The 17,749-nt window shown below is 35.9% G+C and overlaps 2 protein-coding genes across 6 annotated transcripts in view; one reads left to right on the forward strand and one right to left on the reverse strand.

Annotated features, from left to right (window-relative positions):
- mim (missing-in-metastasis) overlaps positions 1–17,749 on the forward strand; it is a 190,944-nt gene that overhangs the window by 81,868 nt on the left and 91,327 nt on the right. The gene's annotated exons all lie outside the window — the stretch shown is intronic.
- Positions 652–9,735, reverse strand: LOC111506224 (uncharacterized). The gene is made up of 3 exons (XM_023161236.2): positions 9,539–9,735; positions 4,843–5,010; positions 652–1,213 (listed from the first exon to the last, which is right to left on the reverse strand). The coding sequence occupies exons 1-3, from the start codon at positions 9,548–9,550 to the stop codon at positions 734–736; spliced, it is 660 nt and encodes a 219-aa protein (XP_023017004.2). The 5' UTR covers positions 9,551–9,735; the 3' UTR covers positions 652–733.

A 17,749-nucleotide genomic window follows, 5' to 3' on the forward strand; every position in this document is an offset into this window, starting at 1 on the left:
TCTGTGAGTGAATGTATGGCTTTGTTTTCTGACTAACTTCTGGATAGTATCTGCGTTGAAACCATCATTATGACCTATTTGTGTAATTATATCAATTTCCCTAGCTAGATTGTTAGCAGACAAAAGCAGTGGAATGTTCTGTGCAACATTGAATTGTAGGATGCTAATTTATGACTGTCTGGATGGAAATAATCGCTTGGTATGGTAATGTCTGTATAGCTAGGTTTTCTGAAGACATTGAACCCAAATTTATTGATTGTGTGTAATGGTCAGATTATTACCTACAGGGGTACTATATATAAGGGCTAATGTAATAAACCATTGTTGGTTTAATGTATAAGTTTGAATATGTTCTTATAGGACGAAACGTTAGTTACAAATAAAAGTGGTAAAAAACAAAGAAAGTTTAAATTCCCTTTTCTTCATTATGCTTTCCAACCACGTAGTAACGGCTACATCCATCAGTTTACTTTCATTTATGATTTTTATTTTCAAACTGAATGACTAAATATTCGTCGAATAACTTTTTTCGAGATCAATTGCCCCAACACCAAACTGATATTTTTGCACTCTCCAAAAGACAAAAATTTCAAACATCAAGACCAACAGTTGAAAGAGGATGAAAAAAAAGAACGTTAATATGTTCTTGAAGTGGAAACTTTATTGAATAAATTAAATGAGTGCAATTTTATCGAAATGATTGAGATGAAGTATAAGTAGACATACGAAATCATCAATGAAGAACCGTACTACTCTGGTGGCTGATTGCTGACAACGGGGAAGTTAGGGCAACAGGAGCATGCGCATAAGCAACAGCATCGTGAGTTATGGCAGTAGAGTACCCTAAAGGCGCATGAGCCACAGCTAAAGGCGCGTGCGCAATTGCTACAGTTGGATGGGCTACAGCTAGAGGTGCGTGAGCTACGGTTATTGGGGCGTGAGCTACTGCTACTGGTGCGTGAGCTACTGCTATGGGCGCGTGAGCTAGAGCTACCGGAGAATGAGCTATAGCTAATGGGGCGTGTGCTACAGTCAGAGGAGTTGGATGATTAAGTGGTTCTTTGCGTACTACGGCGTTGAATCCGTTGATAGGATCGGCGGTGTAGTCTACGGTTCTTTTACTGCCGTCTGGTTCCACTAGGCTGTAGGTACCTTTGACGACGTCACCGTCTCTGACTTCCTGTTGGGTTTTCTGGTCGCCAGTAGAAGAGTCCTGAAACATTTCCTGATTTGATAGATGTCTGAATGTTAAAAATCTATTGAAGGAGTTAGTACACGAGGTAGTGGACGTAAAGTATTATACGCCGACGCAACGTCATTAGAGTTCTCAAATCAAAAATATGGTGACTTGAGTAAGAGACTTATGTAATGTTTCCTAAAAGTAACGGATGAATTCTATGGAATTATTGACAAAAGTATTTTGAAAAAATCAGTTATTTTTCAACTGACCATAACAAACATTCATATTCTGAGAGTCTGAATGCAATTTAATGTTTACTCTTCTACATAGACGGATCCATATCAATTTTTATGAGTTTCATTTGATTTTCACTGTCACAGAAGCTGTTTATATTCCTTCTGTCTATTTGGAAATGGATTTCACTGGTTTTTCTGGATTTATTTACAAAAAATTATGGCAAACTTCTGTTAAATTTGTGACAGTTCGTCCGTCTCCAAAAAAAAACATGAACGTTTTTGCGTAAACAGTATAAAGCTTATACCGCAATTGTTATCTATTACCATGTTGTCTGTTTGAAAGGACAATAATTTTTTTTAAATAGCGATTATGAGTGGCCGTGCTCGAGATATGGTTCTACCGCTTTTATTTCAAATAATATAAAAATAAGGTAAAAGGGCTTCTTGTTGTGTTCCACGTTTGTTATCATTTGGTATGTACAAATTTATAATCCAACGTTTCTGTCAAAAATCAAAATCATTGTCATTGATTTCCATCATTAGTTTTCTGATAGGGGCATTCAGTCTTCTATTGATTTAAGTAACCACAATTATAACCAATCCAGTCATATATCACAATATTTATATTTCTCTTGGGAGAAAAGGTAATACATGAGATATTTGAAAAAAGTCGATACTGATTCTAGAAGACATTAATTCCAAATACATATTGAAAATTTGCCTTTCTTCGAATTTTTGTTAAAGGATACAATTATTGTTAAAAAACCAACAATCACTACAAATTTGACTACTTATCACAACACAGGTATATCACGACGTTTATATTTTAAAAATGCTATTGTAATGGCAATCTTACTGTTTTGTGAACATATCAGAAACGGCAATTGAGAGTTCGCTATCTGAAATAAATTTCATTAAATTGTCTAGAAATCATTCACAAATGAATTATCATAAATTTTGAACATTTGAAGTGTTTTGACATCGGTAAATTCTACCGTATCGATTACATGATAAAATTTAAATTAGGCGATCAATCAACTACTAGAATTTTCCGTCGATTCGGCAATTAACTCTTCTCGAATTGATTGAATTCAATAAATGCGGTCTATTCGAAATGTAATGCATGTTTATGTAGTTAATTAATATAGCCGGCCTATTTATATTCATGTGGCATTAATTAATTAATAATCTAATGACTTCAATCTGCGGTCTATGGGATTTCAAGGTTGTAAACAGTTTGTCAATGGGTTATTGATATTCACTGTATGTGATGGGATCATCAGTGGTTGTTATATCACTAACGGTATAAAAATATATTTTTTCTCTCTCAATAAAAATGCCTTTTCTCGATGTTATAGTAATTTTTTACGTGATTTGATTGGCTAATATTTTCTTTGACGCTTGGAAAGTTGTATCGAACCATCGACGTGATCAAAATGTTAGTGTTTCAGTTTGATCGTGAAGCAAATTGTTTTCTTCTTCAACATCTCTTTTATTATTTTCTTTTAGATTTTTTATTTAAATAATATATATATTATATAATATATTTCTTTATTTTCCTCATGTTCTCATTATTTCTAGTTTTTTCACCAATTCCCCCTATATCTTCGAGTGAAATATTGAAATGAAGAAAAATAAATTGATATAATATTTATCGGTTTGTCTTGTATCAAATTTACTTGCTTGTTCAACTTGCTTTACGAAAAGCGGGTTCATTCTTCTTCGTAAAAGATCTTTTTACTTCAGACTAAACTCGAAAATTATGAGAAAAAATATCCCAAACCACTATACCACCAACGATTCAGAAACAAAGATACATTTTTAAATCCAAGGTAGAGAGTCAGTTTCGCACAGGCATCATTGTCGGAACGTTTGTAAGACTATTCCCCAGTGCTTGTGCATTTTATAAAAAATAACAGAAGAAGAGACTGAAAGAGATTCAGAACTACAAAAACAATAGAGTGAAGCTATCTTATAACACAGCAGAAGAACTAATGTTGAACAAGATAAGTGACCCTGAAAGTGTGGAATAAACACATTTAGATAAAGACAACACTCAGCTCTGTATTGACTATGGGACTATGGGAATAGGTGAAACGAAGATAAAATAATAACGACCGAAATGGAACTCTGGATAATACGCTGTAGGCTGATACTGGAAGAGTAGAAAATAGATTGTAATGTAAAAGAATTGACTCCCAAAAGGAGAAGAAATAGAAGCATACCAAGATAACGGTTGCATTAGAATGCGATAACAAAATAAACAAAACCGCAACTAAACAATGTATTCATACGAATTCATTCACGCCTGAGTGAGCTATGATATAGTGAAACACGTGTATGAATACGCCTGAGGAAGCTATTGTATAGTGAACCATGGTTGTGAGATTTTCACTGAACAGTTTACAAAACTGTAACGAACCAATAGGTTACTCTGGCAAATTTATACACGGCTGAGGAATCTATTATATAGTCAAACACGTGTATGAACACGCCTTCGTAGGCCATTGTATAGTGAAACACGTATTGCGGTTGTGATATTATTACTGAATAGTTTACAAAACCGCAACATAACAATAGATTCCTCTAACGAGTTCATACACGCCTGAAGCAGTTATTGTAAAGTGAAATACGTATTGCAGTTGTGAACAGTTTACAAAACCGCAACTAAACAGTGTATTCCTCAGGTGAGTTCATACACGCCTGAGGGAACTATCATATAATGAAACACGTGTATGAATACGCCTGAGGAGGCTATTGTATAGTGAAACACGTATTGCCGTCGTGAGATTTCCACTGATCAGTTAACAAAACCGTAACTAAACAATAGATTCCTCTGGCGAGTTCATACACGCCTGAGGGAGCTATTATATAGTGAAACACGTGTATGAACACGCCTGAGAAGCCTATTTTATAGTGAAACGCGTATTGCGGTCGTGAGATTTCCACTGAACAGTTTACAAAACTGCAACTAAACAATAGATTCCTCAGACGAATTCATACACGCCTGAGGGAGCTATTATATAGTGAAATACGTGTATGAATACACCTGAGGAGGCTGTTGTATAGTGAAACACGTTCTGCAGTTGTGAGATTTTCAGTGAACAGTTTACAAAACCGCAACTATACAATGTATTACTCAGTTGAGTGCATACATTCCTGAGGAAGCCATAGTATAATGAAACAAGTGTGGCGGTTTTGTAAACTGTTCAGTAGCAATGAAGTGCTATTTGAATACGTTCTGGATTTTAATGAAGTATCGACCAATTCTATTACATATTTCAGTTTTGAAATCCCAGATTTTTCAAATATTGATTCAGTTATCCAAATTTCGAATTGTTTTATTACTAATATTAATAAAACTGAATGAATAACGTCTGAAAAGTTTATATCGAAGAATATTTATTAATTATTTGTTTCTCCTACCTGCACTCCGTACTCGAACTTGTACTGTGGATGGGCGTCGAACTGTTCAGCTTTGAGAATCGGAGCGTGAGCAACGCCGATCGTGCCCAACGGTGCGTGCTGTACGACGTCGACGACCAGCGGTTTGCCGTACCCAGGAGCGGTCAGAGCGCACATTAATACAGCGATCTGGAAGATATTAATGAGTTAGTGTACCGCGATAGATGAAGTTGATACGAACATTGGATGCGGGATAGTTGGCTGACCTGAATTTCTAATTTATTACCATCTTTTGATTTAGTTCCTTCCACACCTGATAAAAAATATCCCACTTCTGAAATTTATTTTACTAGGGACTGTGTTATTTTCTGGAGTTACGTTTGTTGTTTCAGTTGAGGGTGTGAATTCACGTTTTGGACTAATAGAAAACGTTTTAGATTTTTGCTTTGAGTCGTGATTGCAGTGTCAGATTCAAGATGAGTGTAGGCGCATTTTCAATGTCGAGGGTATTTGTTCAAAGTTTCATAACAAAATGAAAGTTGGGAGGAATATTTTTGGCAAAAATACTATGAGATTCTGAAAAGTCAATATTTAAATCAAATTAAGAAAAAATATAAAATGTTTTCATTTCACACACCTTAAAGACTTTTTAGTCTAGAAACAACTTCTGACAATCGATTCCTGAAAACAAAATTGAAAAACACTGCATAACTTCTTCAGAAAATGTAATGAAAAAAGTATTTTTGTGGAAGGGATGCAAATTGAAACTTTTGCGCAAATATGCAGGTCAATGGGTTACATTCAAACTCGTGAACTTCAAACTCGACCTACTACGAATGAACGACCAGATTCAATACTCGATATTTTGTATAGCCTTAAAGATACCGATGAAACCGTCAGCTTATTTTTTTTAAAACATCTTTCAAGATATATTTGCAGTCTTCGAGATCTAGATACTAATCATATTGGTCTATACTTTTTTGAGATAACTCTGACGATGATTTGTATGACCTGGCTGTGATCATGTTTTTCCAAAGAGAAACTAGAAATATTTGATACTAGTGGTAACTTGAAATTCATGAAAAAACCGTTGTCTATTTTGAAGATTTTGAAATGCGTTTGCCGAAAATTGTGCCGGTGGAATTAACAAACGAATGGCTCTAAAACATAACAATTTCTTTATGTTTTATCATGGCTTCGTTCAAAGCCTACTTGATCAAAGTGTGCGTTTCAAAGTCTACATGAAAAAATCTAAAAGCTCCGTATTTCAAAGATGACTCTGGCAAAACATCAAGTGTGCATCATTTTTGGGAAGGTAATTTCAAGCTCTATTGAAATATGCTGGAATATACAGGGTGTCTCAGTAAAAAATAGTTTTCCACCAATAACTATTGATATCTCATTTAAAAAAATAAGTTTTTACGTCATTGAATTCAACATAAAAAGTGGTTTGAAAATGTTTTCATAGAAATAAGAAATTTCTGACAGGAAAAAAGTTACACCAACTTTTCGAAAATGCACATTTTCGAAAAACATGCTGTAACTCAGAAACGATGATTGTCATAAAATTTATAAATTCCAAATGAAAATTTTGATCGGGATTTAAACTACAGATGCTAAAGTTTTGAGACTTTTTTATTACATTAAAGTAATTAATGTTTTAGAAATCCTCACTCCTCAATGGATCAGATTCTCTTAGAGAATAAGGAGGATTTGAAAACTGAATTTCACCTCGAGAAAAAGCAGTGGCGTATCACTTATCTTATCTTATCAACTTTTTAAAATGAATCAGTGCAAATGTTGCGTACTAGGTACCTACTTTTCACAAAAGTATCTAGGATTTTTTTATTTCAGCACCCAGCACAAAAATAACCTCTTTGAATATCAGCGTGTTATACAGGAACACCTTGTATAATAAATTTCAATAAACATTATTATATTGAAGTTCATATACGAGTAGATATCACTTTATTGAAATGAATGAAAAAATGTTTGTCTAATTTTCATTAGTTATTTTATTTTTACAACCGGTTTCGGGTTTTAACCCATTATCAAGTATTGAAACTCACAAATACAGTTGTAGGTAAGCCTGCAAACTCCCTATATAACGTGGTTTTTATATTACAAATGTGATATAAGACATAGAAATACTCTTACTATACCTCGTCACCATACTGAGTTTTTCAAACTATCGTTTTCTTATTGTATTGCTAACCGTCTCAATCACTTTTTGACTATTATTTGTCTTAACAATAATACATGTTATATATTCCGAGCTACGATACAACATACATTATTCGGATTGAAATTTTTTCCCTTGATCAACTAATCGCCAAACTTTCATTCTTTCTCTATTGATTTGATTCAATTTATTGATTCATTATTCTATTTGCTGTGTTTGACTTCTTTTTTGGGGTTAGATGGAAGAGCAGATGTATGTTAACTGTTAAAATAGGTCTTTTCAGGATGGAATTTTTTCAGGCAGATTGAAAATGTCACTTATAACATAGTATGAAAAATTATAGACCAGTACCTGACCCTTCTGTAATATCAAAAATTTTTGAATATGTAATGCTGAAATCTTTGATGGGATTCCTGATGAAGAATTATATACTTAATCGAAACCAACACGGATTCCATGAAGCTCTTTCAACGATTACTGTTATATACTCTCTCTATGAAAAAATTTCAGAAGGTGCGGAAGCAAATGAAATAACTGCAGTTGTATTCTGTGCTATGAGTCGAGCTTTTGACTGCGTGCAACATGAACTTTTACTGCAAAAACTATACAATTTTGTAGTTAAAGAAAAAACTCATAAACGGTTCGAATCGTATCTTCTAAATCGTATTCAAAGTGTCAAAATAAATCATAAAATAGAAAAAATTCAAAATTAGTTTGTATCGACACTTATGCCCAATTAAATTGGAGTACCCCAGGGCTCTGTTCTGGGTCCGGTTTCGTTTGTGCTTTGAATTAATGATTTGCCTGTAATTACACCAAAAGCCTTCTCTTGTTTATATGCTGACGACACAACACTTTTGTTTCGTGAAAGGAATGAGTGTATTCTACAGGATACAATTCAATTCACTCTCTAGAGTCTTTATGACTGGTTATCCAGCCATTTTTTATTCCTAAACCCATGCAAAACTCAATATATGTCTTTTCAAAATAGTCATCGTAATAGAACCACCGAAATAGATATAAATATAAATAATAAATCAGTAGAACAATCAAACTGGGTAAAATTTTTAGGAATAGATTTTGAATCACCACTCACTGCGTAAATCTCATGAAAAATCTGAATAGCAAGTGTTATCAAATTAGAGTTTTAAGAAATGTTCTGGATAAACAAGCATTACTATTATTTTATAATGTCAAATTCAGTCGAGATTGATATATGACATTTTGATTTGGGGAAACTCGTCTTCTATGAGGGATATTTCCATAACACAAAAAGAATAATAGGAAACATTGCTAACGTATCTTCAAGAACTTTCTGTAGAAGACTATTCAGAGAGTATAATATTCTCACGGTTCATGGTTTATTTATCGTTGAACTATTGATGTATATACACAAAAATTTGGATAAGTTCATGAAAAACGAATCGGTACATCATTACAATACAAGAATAAAAAATTATCTACATATTCCAAGAAATCGTACAACATGGTGTCAAAAATCATACCAAATCATGGGCCTTAGGCTGTATAATATATTACCTAATGAATATAAAAGATTTACCAAGTTGGAAGATTGTAAATATAATATCAAGGTGCTTATGTTAGATATAAGTCCATACAATATTGATGAGTTCAGAGTCGTTTTGATGTGTTTGAATTCTTAAATGTGCAATATATGTGTGTGTATATGTATATGTATACATATGTATATATGTGTGCATATGTTAATATAAGTATATGTATTTGTTTTTATATATTTTGTTTTGAATCTGGTAAAGTGACAAATTTGTATATTTTTACTTATATGAGTTGTTTCGTGACTTGTCCCATAACTTGTATCTTTTGAATGGACCAATGAAATATATCTATATCTAATTATATTTCATATTGTGCAATACTCATTATTACATACAAACTGAATCTCGCCCCAACTGCATAAACAAAACGTGATTTATTTTTTATTAATTGATAATAAAGACATTCTTTATCATTATTATTATTATTAGTGAGTTTATATACTGGATAATGGGATAAAATCCGAAACCGGTCGTGAAAATAAAATAACTAGTGGAAATAAGACGAAAGTGTTTTCATTCTTCCATTGAAGTGATCGTGAATTTCCACAAAATAAACCAGTCACCAATTACACAGAGTAGAGTTCAAAATTTAGATCGCGTTTATTATTATCGTTGTTATTAAATTATCCGAAATTTATTTCTCCGTTGAATAACAAAAACTTGCGTGTAAAAATAAAGGAATTTCACGGTTTGAAAGAAAAAAGAATGAAACTTGAATGAAGTATTTCCGAACAATTATTTTTCAGCTAAGTTTCTATATTTATTATTTGAATTCAATTTGTTGAAACATATGAAACAATAGTTGATTCTTTCCACCTCTGATTTTTCAAGATCCGCGAGTTGGAAACTAATTTTACCGTACTATCAGACTTCATCTAAATTATTCTAAATTACGCCGAGAACCATCCGCAAATTTACGGCCCATTTACTTACGTCCGCATAATCTTCGACGCCTTACCTTAGCGAACATGCTGATAATTATCTGCCACACACCGCGACAACGAAAAGTAATTTCTTGTACTCGCACTGTTGACGAATTGTTTCGCTACCGTCATTCTTACATATTTATACGGTCGGCGTTGTGTAATACTCCTCGAAAACGAGATCTAGGGGGATTTTTTCGCGGAATGGGGGTCAAAACAACCCCCTCTAAAAATTCCCGAGGTTTTTGCGTTCCGTATGCAAATGGAAGGACCGATTTTTTTCTTTTCGCAAGTGTGGCTGAGACACACCTCGTCGTTCTCGCGCTATGATTTAATGTTGCGAAATTGATATATTATTGTCGTAACTGGAGGTTTTAATTAATGAGTCCCGTCTTCGCGATCGGGTTTTACCCGCATAAGGAAACGGGAAAAAATGTATTTTATGTCACGTAAAGTGTTTGTTGCAAGTGAAATGCCTGTTTTGTGTTACAGAATTTCGATACGGAGTCGCTGTGAAATATAGTCTTCTTTTCTATGCAGTATCTCAGTATTCATCTACTGGGGTTATTTCAATATAAAGCTACATACAGTGTGTCAATTTAAAAACTTACAATGGGCTATATCTCACGAACGAAAGCTAATATCGAAAAATGTTTGAAACAGTTTCTAGGATAGTAAGGGGGAACTAAAGTGACATGAAAGAGAACTCACCCTCATCACCAAAACTCACCCCACCCACCAAAACTCAAAAAGTTCAAATTGCAAACCCCTACTTGTGATACATCATAGAAAATACTATAAAACATGCTATCATCCAATGGTATAAATAATAATTGTACAGCAATAAACTATCCAATTATACCATTGGATAGCATTTTTTATAGTCTTTTCTATGATGTATCACAAATAGGGGTTTGCAATTTAAACTTGTTGAGTTTTGGTGGGTGGGCCTAGAGGGTTGACGGGGGTGAGTTCTCTTTCATGTCACTTTAGTTCCCCCTTACTATCTTAGAAACGATTTCAAGCATTTTTCGATATCAGATTTTGTTCGTGAGATTTAAAATTGACACACTGTATGTCAGCATATTGGTTGAGTCATTCAATGCAATTTTTTCGGAAATTTTGGGTATGAAACGCATGGCAGCGAAGTTCGTTTCAAATTGCTGAAGTTTGACAAAAAAAAAACCGTCGCATGGGCGCTCAGGAATTATTGAATGATGTCAATGGCGATCCAGATTTGCGCAAAAGAGTCATAACTGGTGACGAATCATGGGTATATGGTTACGACATCAAAACTGAAGTCCAATCATGCCAACGGAAGAGCCTAGGAGAGCCACGACCAAAAAAGTACTCCAAGTTCGATCAAATGTCAAGGTGCATCAGGAGTTCTTATGGTCAATAAGGATTACTATCTTGAAGTTATGCGCCGCTTGCGAGAAATGATACAAAGAATACGTCCAGGATTGTGAAAAAACAGTTCATGATGCACTTGCTAGATTAGATTAGATTGTCGTGGAGCTAGCCCATGGCCTAATTCACTGCGGCGACCTTTTCAGATCTATCGTGATACTCCTTGGTTGTTAGAGTTCATTGTCTAGCTTGATATATTTGATGAGACTTCATACATAGCTTTGACACTGACCGCATCATACAGCTGGCAGCCTTTGGTTTCTCTTCCCCGCATCTTGCGTGATTCTTAGCATTCACAGAGCACATGCAGTGCAGTTTCTTCCTCTTCATGACAGAACCTACATTGGGTTTCTTCTGTCAGACCCATGTTGCTCATATGATATCATATGAGATTAAAGCCGAATCTCTGAGCTCAAGCTCAAGGACATTCAAAGGAGGGTTTATCAATACTGCTTCAAGGACTGGAAAAATGCTGGCATAAGGTAGTTTACTTTGGAGGAGACAAAATAAAAATTGATGAATACATAAATATTTTTTGAGAAGAATTAAAATTCACTTCCATAGTCCTTATACCAGCCATTCCGATCTTTTTTTCTTATCTTTTGCATCGTTGTACCTCAATGCTGCTGATAGTGACCGCTCGTTTTTTTTCACTATCTCAAAAAAATCGTCAAGAAGTTATCGAAGCTCAAGCATAGGCAAAACACAAACCTTTCATTTTCGTTTCTTGATGGGAGGAATGTTTCTGATGCTGACTTATACCATATGTCAGTGTTATATCAGGATCGAATACTGCTCGGTGGAATTTTAGTACCAGTAGCCACAATAGCAATTTTCCTGCAACCTGCGATTACCGCACTCAAGACTACTTTAACAACAAAAATTCAATGAACTCACTCTTGCCCCTTTACCAGCTTTCTAGCGTTGACAAATGTTTAACCAATATTGTAGATCCAAATCAGAATTCTCTCCTTAGATCCATACTCCGGCCGGAATATTATAGAGGTGAAATTAGCCTCCATGCTCTTAGCTTAATCTACACCAAAATCAAATCCACCTGAAGCCAAAAGTAAGAGCAGAGACCTGAAACTGATTTGTATCGTATCTGTATCTGTAGAATAGGGAGGGTGAGTGTAGACCAACAGCACTTAAGCCACATGTGACCCATTGTACATCCTCCCGAGGAGTTGTCCTCCTAGGCCATCGTTCATCCTATCCTTTCCAGGAAGGTGGACAGATCACTGAGAGACATCTCCTTTATATTGGCAGGTGTAGGCCAAGACTCGCCGAACACACACTCTCTTTGGCAACCTTGAGGTGTCTCACGGTGGCTTCCGCGAAGATTTTGGAAAGTGCAGCAATATTACTGTCGTTGCGCGGCTTCTTCAACCTTCTTGGGGTTCCCTCCGTGGAGGTGCACAAGTGAGGGAGCTTTCCTGCAGAGGCAGCCGGTTCCTTGCCTTTATTCAAGGTGGAGCTCTTGGCGCCTGCCGCAGGAAGTGCCCTTGCTGTTGGAGGTTATCTGCTATGTCCAGCCTCATTCCAAGCGGTAGATTGGAGTGGACATTTCTGTTCATCCCCAGCCACCGCCTTAGACTAAGGTGAGCACTTCTGTCCAGCCTCGGGATTGGTTTTTGTTGTTTCTGTTTTTGTGTTTGTTTCATTTATGTGTATTTGTATAGTTCACCTCATCTTTTTCCAGCCAACTGAACAACGATCCTGCATGCCATGTAAGTGGTTTTTTTCCAAGATGAATTCGCGATTTCATTCGGTTTCATAGCTCTTTGCATAGAGGGAGGGACAAAACCCTCTCTTGATCGAAAGGACATCTAAAGGATGACATTGACGATTCTATAAACTCACAATGTACCGGAAGCCAACTCTAACTTCGTATTGATAAGGTACAAATTGAGCTAGTGGTTCTGGCTCCGGAGCAGATGCTTCAAGACTCTCTCAGAACCGCTTGTTCCAAGTCTTGTCTATGAGGTGATGCCTCAGATTTCTGAATTGAATCGGGAGGTTTGGGGCTCGTCTGTGCAGATCCGCCCAACGAAAAAAACTTTCTGCTTTCGAGGAATCACGAAAACGTACGTTCCGACTGCCGAATTCACATGGGGAAGTTTATGCTGACGCCAGAGAAAAATGTCACCGCCTGCTGAACGCATTTATTGAAAGCTGTTTTGGAGTTCTTCGCATTCCTGCTCTCATATCTCGGAACAAACTTCGATGTTCGTTGCGCATACGTTCATCACCGGAGTGCTCCACTTTCAAAACAGTAGCCACCGACAACTTCCCTAACTCTTTGTCTTCATTGAATCATATGAAACCAATTTCCCGATTCGACTTGTGGTGTCGTTTATCCATCCTTTAAGGTTCTCATAATATCAATTCAAACCTATACTAGTTTTTAGCCGCGATTCAGTATAAATAATATATCGTATGTATCGATTGTTGAGTAACATGAAAACTCTTCCTGATAACGCAAAATTGATATCATTTAACGTCCAAAATTTGTTCCCTAGTATTCCGCTAACTGAAATAATTGACCTGGTTGAATGTCTCTTGGACAGAAACCATGTTAATCCAGTAGTAAAATAGAAAATTCAAGAATTTCCCGAACATTGTTGATCTGAAAATTATTTTCCATTCAATGACAGGTTTCATTCTAGCAGTGAGATGCTAATACTGAGGAAACCCTTTTAGTGTTTAGCTAGGTGAAATCTTCTGGATAACCTCGGGAATAACATTAATAATGGTCAGTTAATAAACAACCAAGTAGGTAGTTGGGTGAGTTTGTCAAGTGTATTGGTTACGGAGATAAAACCCGGAAACAACAGTAAGTAGCTTGCCTATTTCATGAGAAATTTCCTAATTTACCGCACATATCTCAAGGAACAATAAGCAAAATGGAGAAGCAGTTTCGCGAGCTTGGTCATGTGGGGAAGATAAAAAAAGCAGCTGCCAATGTTTGATGAACTCAAATTAGATGTGATGCTTGAGTTTGAGGAATACCCACATACATCGAGTAGACATGCATCCACTATATTCAGTCTTAGCCATACATCGATAGTAGACATATTAAAAGAAAATAATATGCATTCCTATAAAATGATATCTACTCAGGAGCTCATGGAAGACGATTGTGATGGATAGAGCAAATGATGGACATGTTGGATAACAATATCCTCAAAAGGTTAATTTTTGGGCAGGTATTGCAAGAAACCATACCATAGGTCTCTTTTTCATTGTGGGCAACTTGAATGGTGATAATTATTTGGCACTACTCCAAAATGATGTTATTCCTAGTATAGCATTTATATCCTGATCCAGAAAACCCTCAAGTTCCAGTGAATACGGTATGGTTTCAGAAGGATGGAGTACCATCACATTACCAAGTTAATTTCCAGCAATACCTCGATACATGTCCCTACGGTGGATAGGGAGGCGAGGATCGATTGAATGGCCAGCGCGATCACCTGATCTTTTATCATTAGATTTATTTTTATGGGGATATGTGAAGAGCAATGTGTACAAAACAAAACCTTCAGATTTGAATTACTTTAAAGAAAGAATAACGCTTACGGTTACGCCTGATATGTTAAATAATATTAGAAGTCAGTTTTATTTGATATTAGGATGTTGCCAAGACGTTCGCGGTGAACATTTTGATCATCTACTTCGTTAACACATGATTTTAATTTATTCTATCTTAATATAATAAACAATAAACTTGAAAGCGATAACATTTTTGAATAGAGAATTAGGAAACCTTTCAAACGATATATCACAAACCTATATTTCCCATTTAAAAAATTGGGGGTTGTACCTGTCATTCGAAGGGGGTTGAAGAATGTCAAATTATAATTTACTTATTTCGGGATTTTGTTAAAATATGTACGGTAACCGAAATAATGAATTTATTCCATTTGGCTTTTACACACTGTATAGTAAGTGCTTTGTAGAATCTAGTTTAGTATTGAATACAGTTGAAAAAGCCTTCGTACGAGTTCTGTTCTAAAAATAAGGTGTTTTGCATGTTCAGTGATTTTCTGGTATCAAAAAAAATGGATCAAATAATTTGCATCAAATTTTGTGTAAAAAATGGAAATGAGAGCTGAAAACACCTGAAATGTTGACAGTGGCATACGGTGATTGTACTCTGGGCCAGAAAAATGTCTACAACTGGCATAAGCTTTTCACAGAAAGTCGAGAATATGTGAATGACGACGCTCGATCTGGACGCCCCATTACATCAACAACCGACGAAAATGTTGATAAAGTGATGAAAAGTGTTGTTAATATAACTATTAGAGTTTGTAAATATTTTGCTGGAAAAATCCTCACATGTTTACTTTGTGGTAAATGTTCAAGAAGAACTGAAAACTTATGTGAATTTCTGGAACTTCATCTAGCTTTTCCTAATACGACTAATTACCAGTCCGTGCAAAGCTTATTGTTAAATCATCTGAAAATGGAATTTTTAACAGGCGATGATCGACTGTATTGTCAAGCATGCGCCAAACTAACTGACTGTTATAAGGAAACAAGTATAGCTGAGGCACCAGTCAATCTAATAATAACACTGATGATTTTCAAACAAGACTCAACCTCTAACGGAAGCAAGAAACTCTTTGGAAGGTTCGAAATAGATAAACATTTCAACCTAGCAGACCACTGTTATAATATTCATGCAGTCATTGTTCACTGTGGTTCTGGCGTTGAATGTGGTCATTATTACGCCTTGGTCAAAGAAGAAACGGCCTGGTATAAGTTTGACGATAGTCGTGTCACGAAGTGTTCTGGTGATGCATTGAATTTATTGGAGCCTCTGGAGACACCCTACATTTTGTTTTATGAGAGAGAGGACATTGTTAGATCAAGATCTTCAGATGATGTGGTGCTGCAGGTTTTTCCGGGTTTTCCTGCAGCTGAAAAAGCAAATGCGCCACTGGAATCAATGAAGTCGCCCCGGAGCGCCAATTAATTTTTATTGTTGTATTTATTTTATTTTTATCGTTGTTATATATAGATATATTTTTATCGTGTAATTCATCTCAACAATTGTAGAAACTCATAAATATAACTATTAGAGAAGTTGCTGAAGATGTCGGCATATTGAATGGCTCATTCCATGCAATATTTTTGGAAATTTTGGACATGTAGCGTGTGGCAGCGAAGTTCTTTCCAAAACTGGGCAGTGAAAGTCTCATAATGAAGTGTTACTCAAGTATGCAAATAAATTGTCAACCATCAAACCTGATGTGTGGAACCATCAAACTTGATCGACTCCCACAACGAATATTCTCTTGAAGGTGTTGTCATCAACTTTTTTTATATCGAGTAAGTTGTGGTGAGTGAGTGAGTTGTCAGCATGATACGAAGCAAAAAATACTGTAATTAAATGCGAATGAGGGATCGTATCACGTTTGCTCTGCTCACGAGGCGTGAAGTTCAATCCAAGCATTCCATCTTGAACTAACTTATCGAGTCATGCGTTGTAAGCAAAGTTTTAATTACATATCATTACCGCTCTCGCGACACAATCTCGATCGATCAACAAGGAAAGCATTGTCGTCTGGATACTTTGTTACGTTCGTTTATTAATGTGTTTGGGATTCGTGGTTAGGATTTAGAGTTTCGACGCGGAATAACAACTGGTGATCGAGATCGTTGGTAAGATTTATCAGCACATCGTCGGACGATAAATCACGCTTTTGATGACTGCGCTACGAATGTTTCCAAAAGAATGGTCATGGAAGTTACAATCTGAATCCACGGAGAATCGACAAGGTTCATGATGGGTCAGCGATACTCGACACCGCTGACAAAGATGAACTTGCATTTTTATTCCTATGAGAATTTTCATTTTTATATTCAGTCTGACTTGATACATCCTTATTGTAACACGTGTTTTTGAATAAAATAAACTTTTTAAAAACTTATTTTTCGAAAACCAACTCTTAACTGGCGCAGTCGGTAGGATTCGCGAAAGAGTCTGTGAAAGTTCCTCGTCGTTTTTAAACGTTTATTCGCGATCCGAAACAAACCATCCCTTGACGGCAGCATCACGACTACCCTCCAAGGACCAAAAGGAGAAAGCAGATCTTTGGGAATGCATCAAGCCATCACCATTCTTCTGTGAGTATTAATGTCAGATTCCTCTGTTCCTAGTCCATTTATTGACCCTAGTGCAGAGCTAGACTTAAGTGATCTTATTGCGAATTTATCTATTGAAAATTCATCGAATCAGAACCACAGTGGATCAAATATACCTTTGAATATCAATAATAGTAATTTAGTAATAATGGCACGACCAAACTTTGACATCAAAAATTTGTGCGTAGTTCCGGAGTTCGATGGAAACCCCAACAGCCTTCACGAATTTTTAAACATATCAGCAACCCTTCTCAACCACTATTTTGATCCAACACCTGCCAATATCAACTGCATCCAGAATAAACTGCTCATGTATGGTATTCTCGGAAAGTTGACAGGAAAAGCAAAAGAAGTCGTTTCTGTATATGGATGTAACACTTGGGATGAAATCAAAAATGTCCTCATTCAACATTTTGGAGACCAAAGAGACGAGAATGCATTAACACGGGACCTAGTGAACTTAAGGCAATCAAATGAAACACCTTTACGATTTTACGAAAAGTGCATGGGCTTACTGAGTGTGATCTGCAATTATATCGACATTCATAATGACAACGATGTAGTGAAAACGAGTAAAAAAGAATTCTTCAGACAACAAGCCTTAACTACCTTCTTGGCCGGATTGAAGGAACCTTTAGGATCGACGATAAGAGCAATGCGTCCAAATTCTTTGGCCACAG

The sequence above is a fragment of the Leptinotarsa decemlineata genome, unplaced genomic scaffold (genome assembly GCF_025532065.1).
Source record: "Leptinotarsa decemlineata unplaced genomic scaffold, Ldec_3_MD MMD2_tig00026307_RagTag_RagTag, whole genome shotgun sequence".
Lineage (NCBI taxonomy): Eukaryota > Metazoa > Arthropoda > Insecta > Coleoptera > Chrysomelidae > Leptinotarsa > Leptinotarsa decemlineata.

What these genes read in the sequence shown, in the direction of transcription:
- LOC111506224 (XM_023161236.2), bottom strand. An exon ending in AGTTCGAGTACGGAGTGCAG is followed by an intron (nt 1,214 to 4,842) that starts GTAGGAGAAACA and finishes GAAATGTTTCAG; the next exon opens with GACTCTTCTACTGGCGACCA.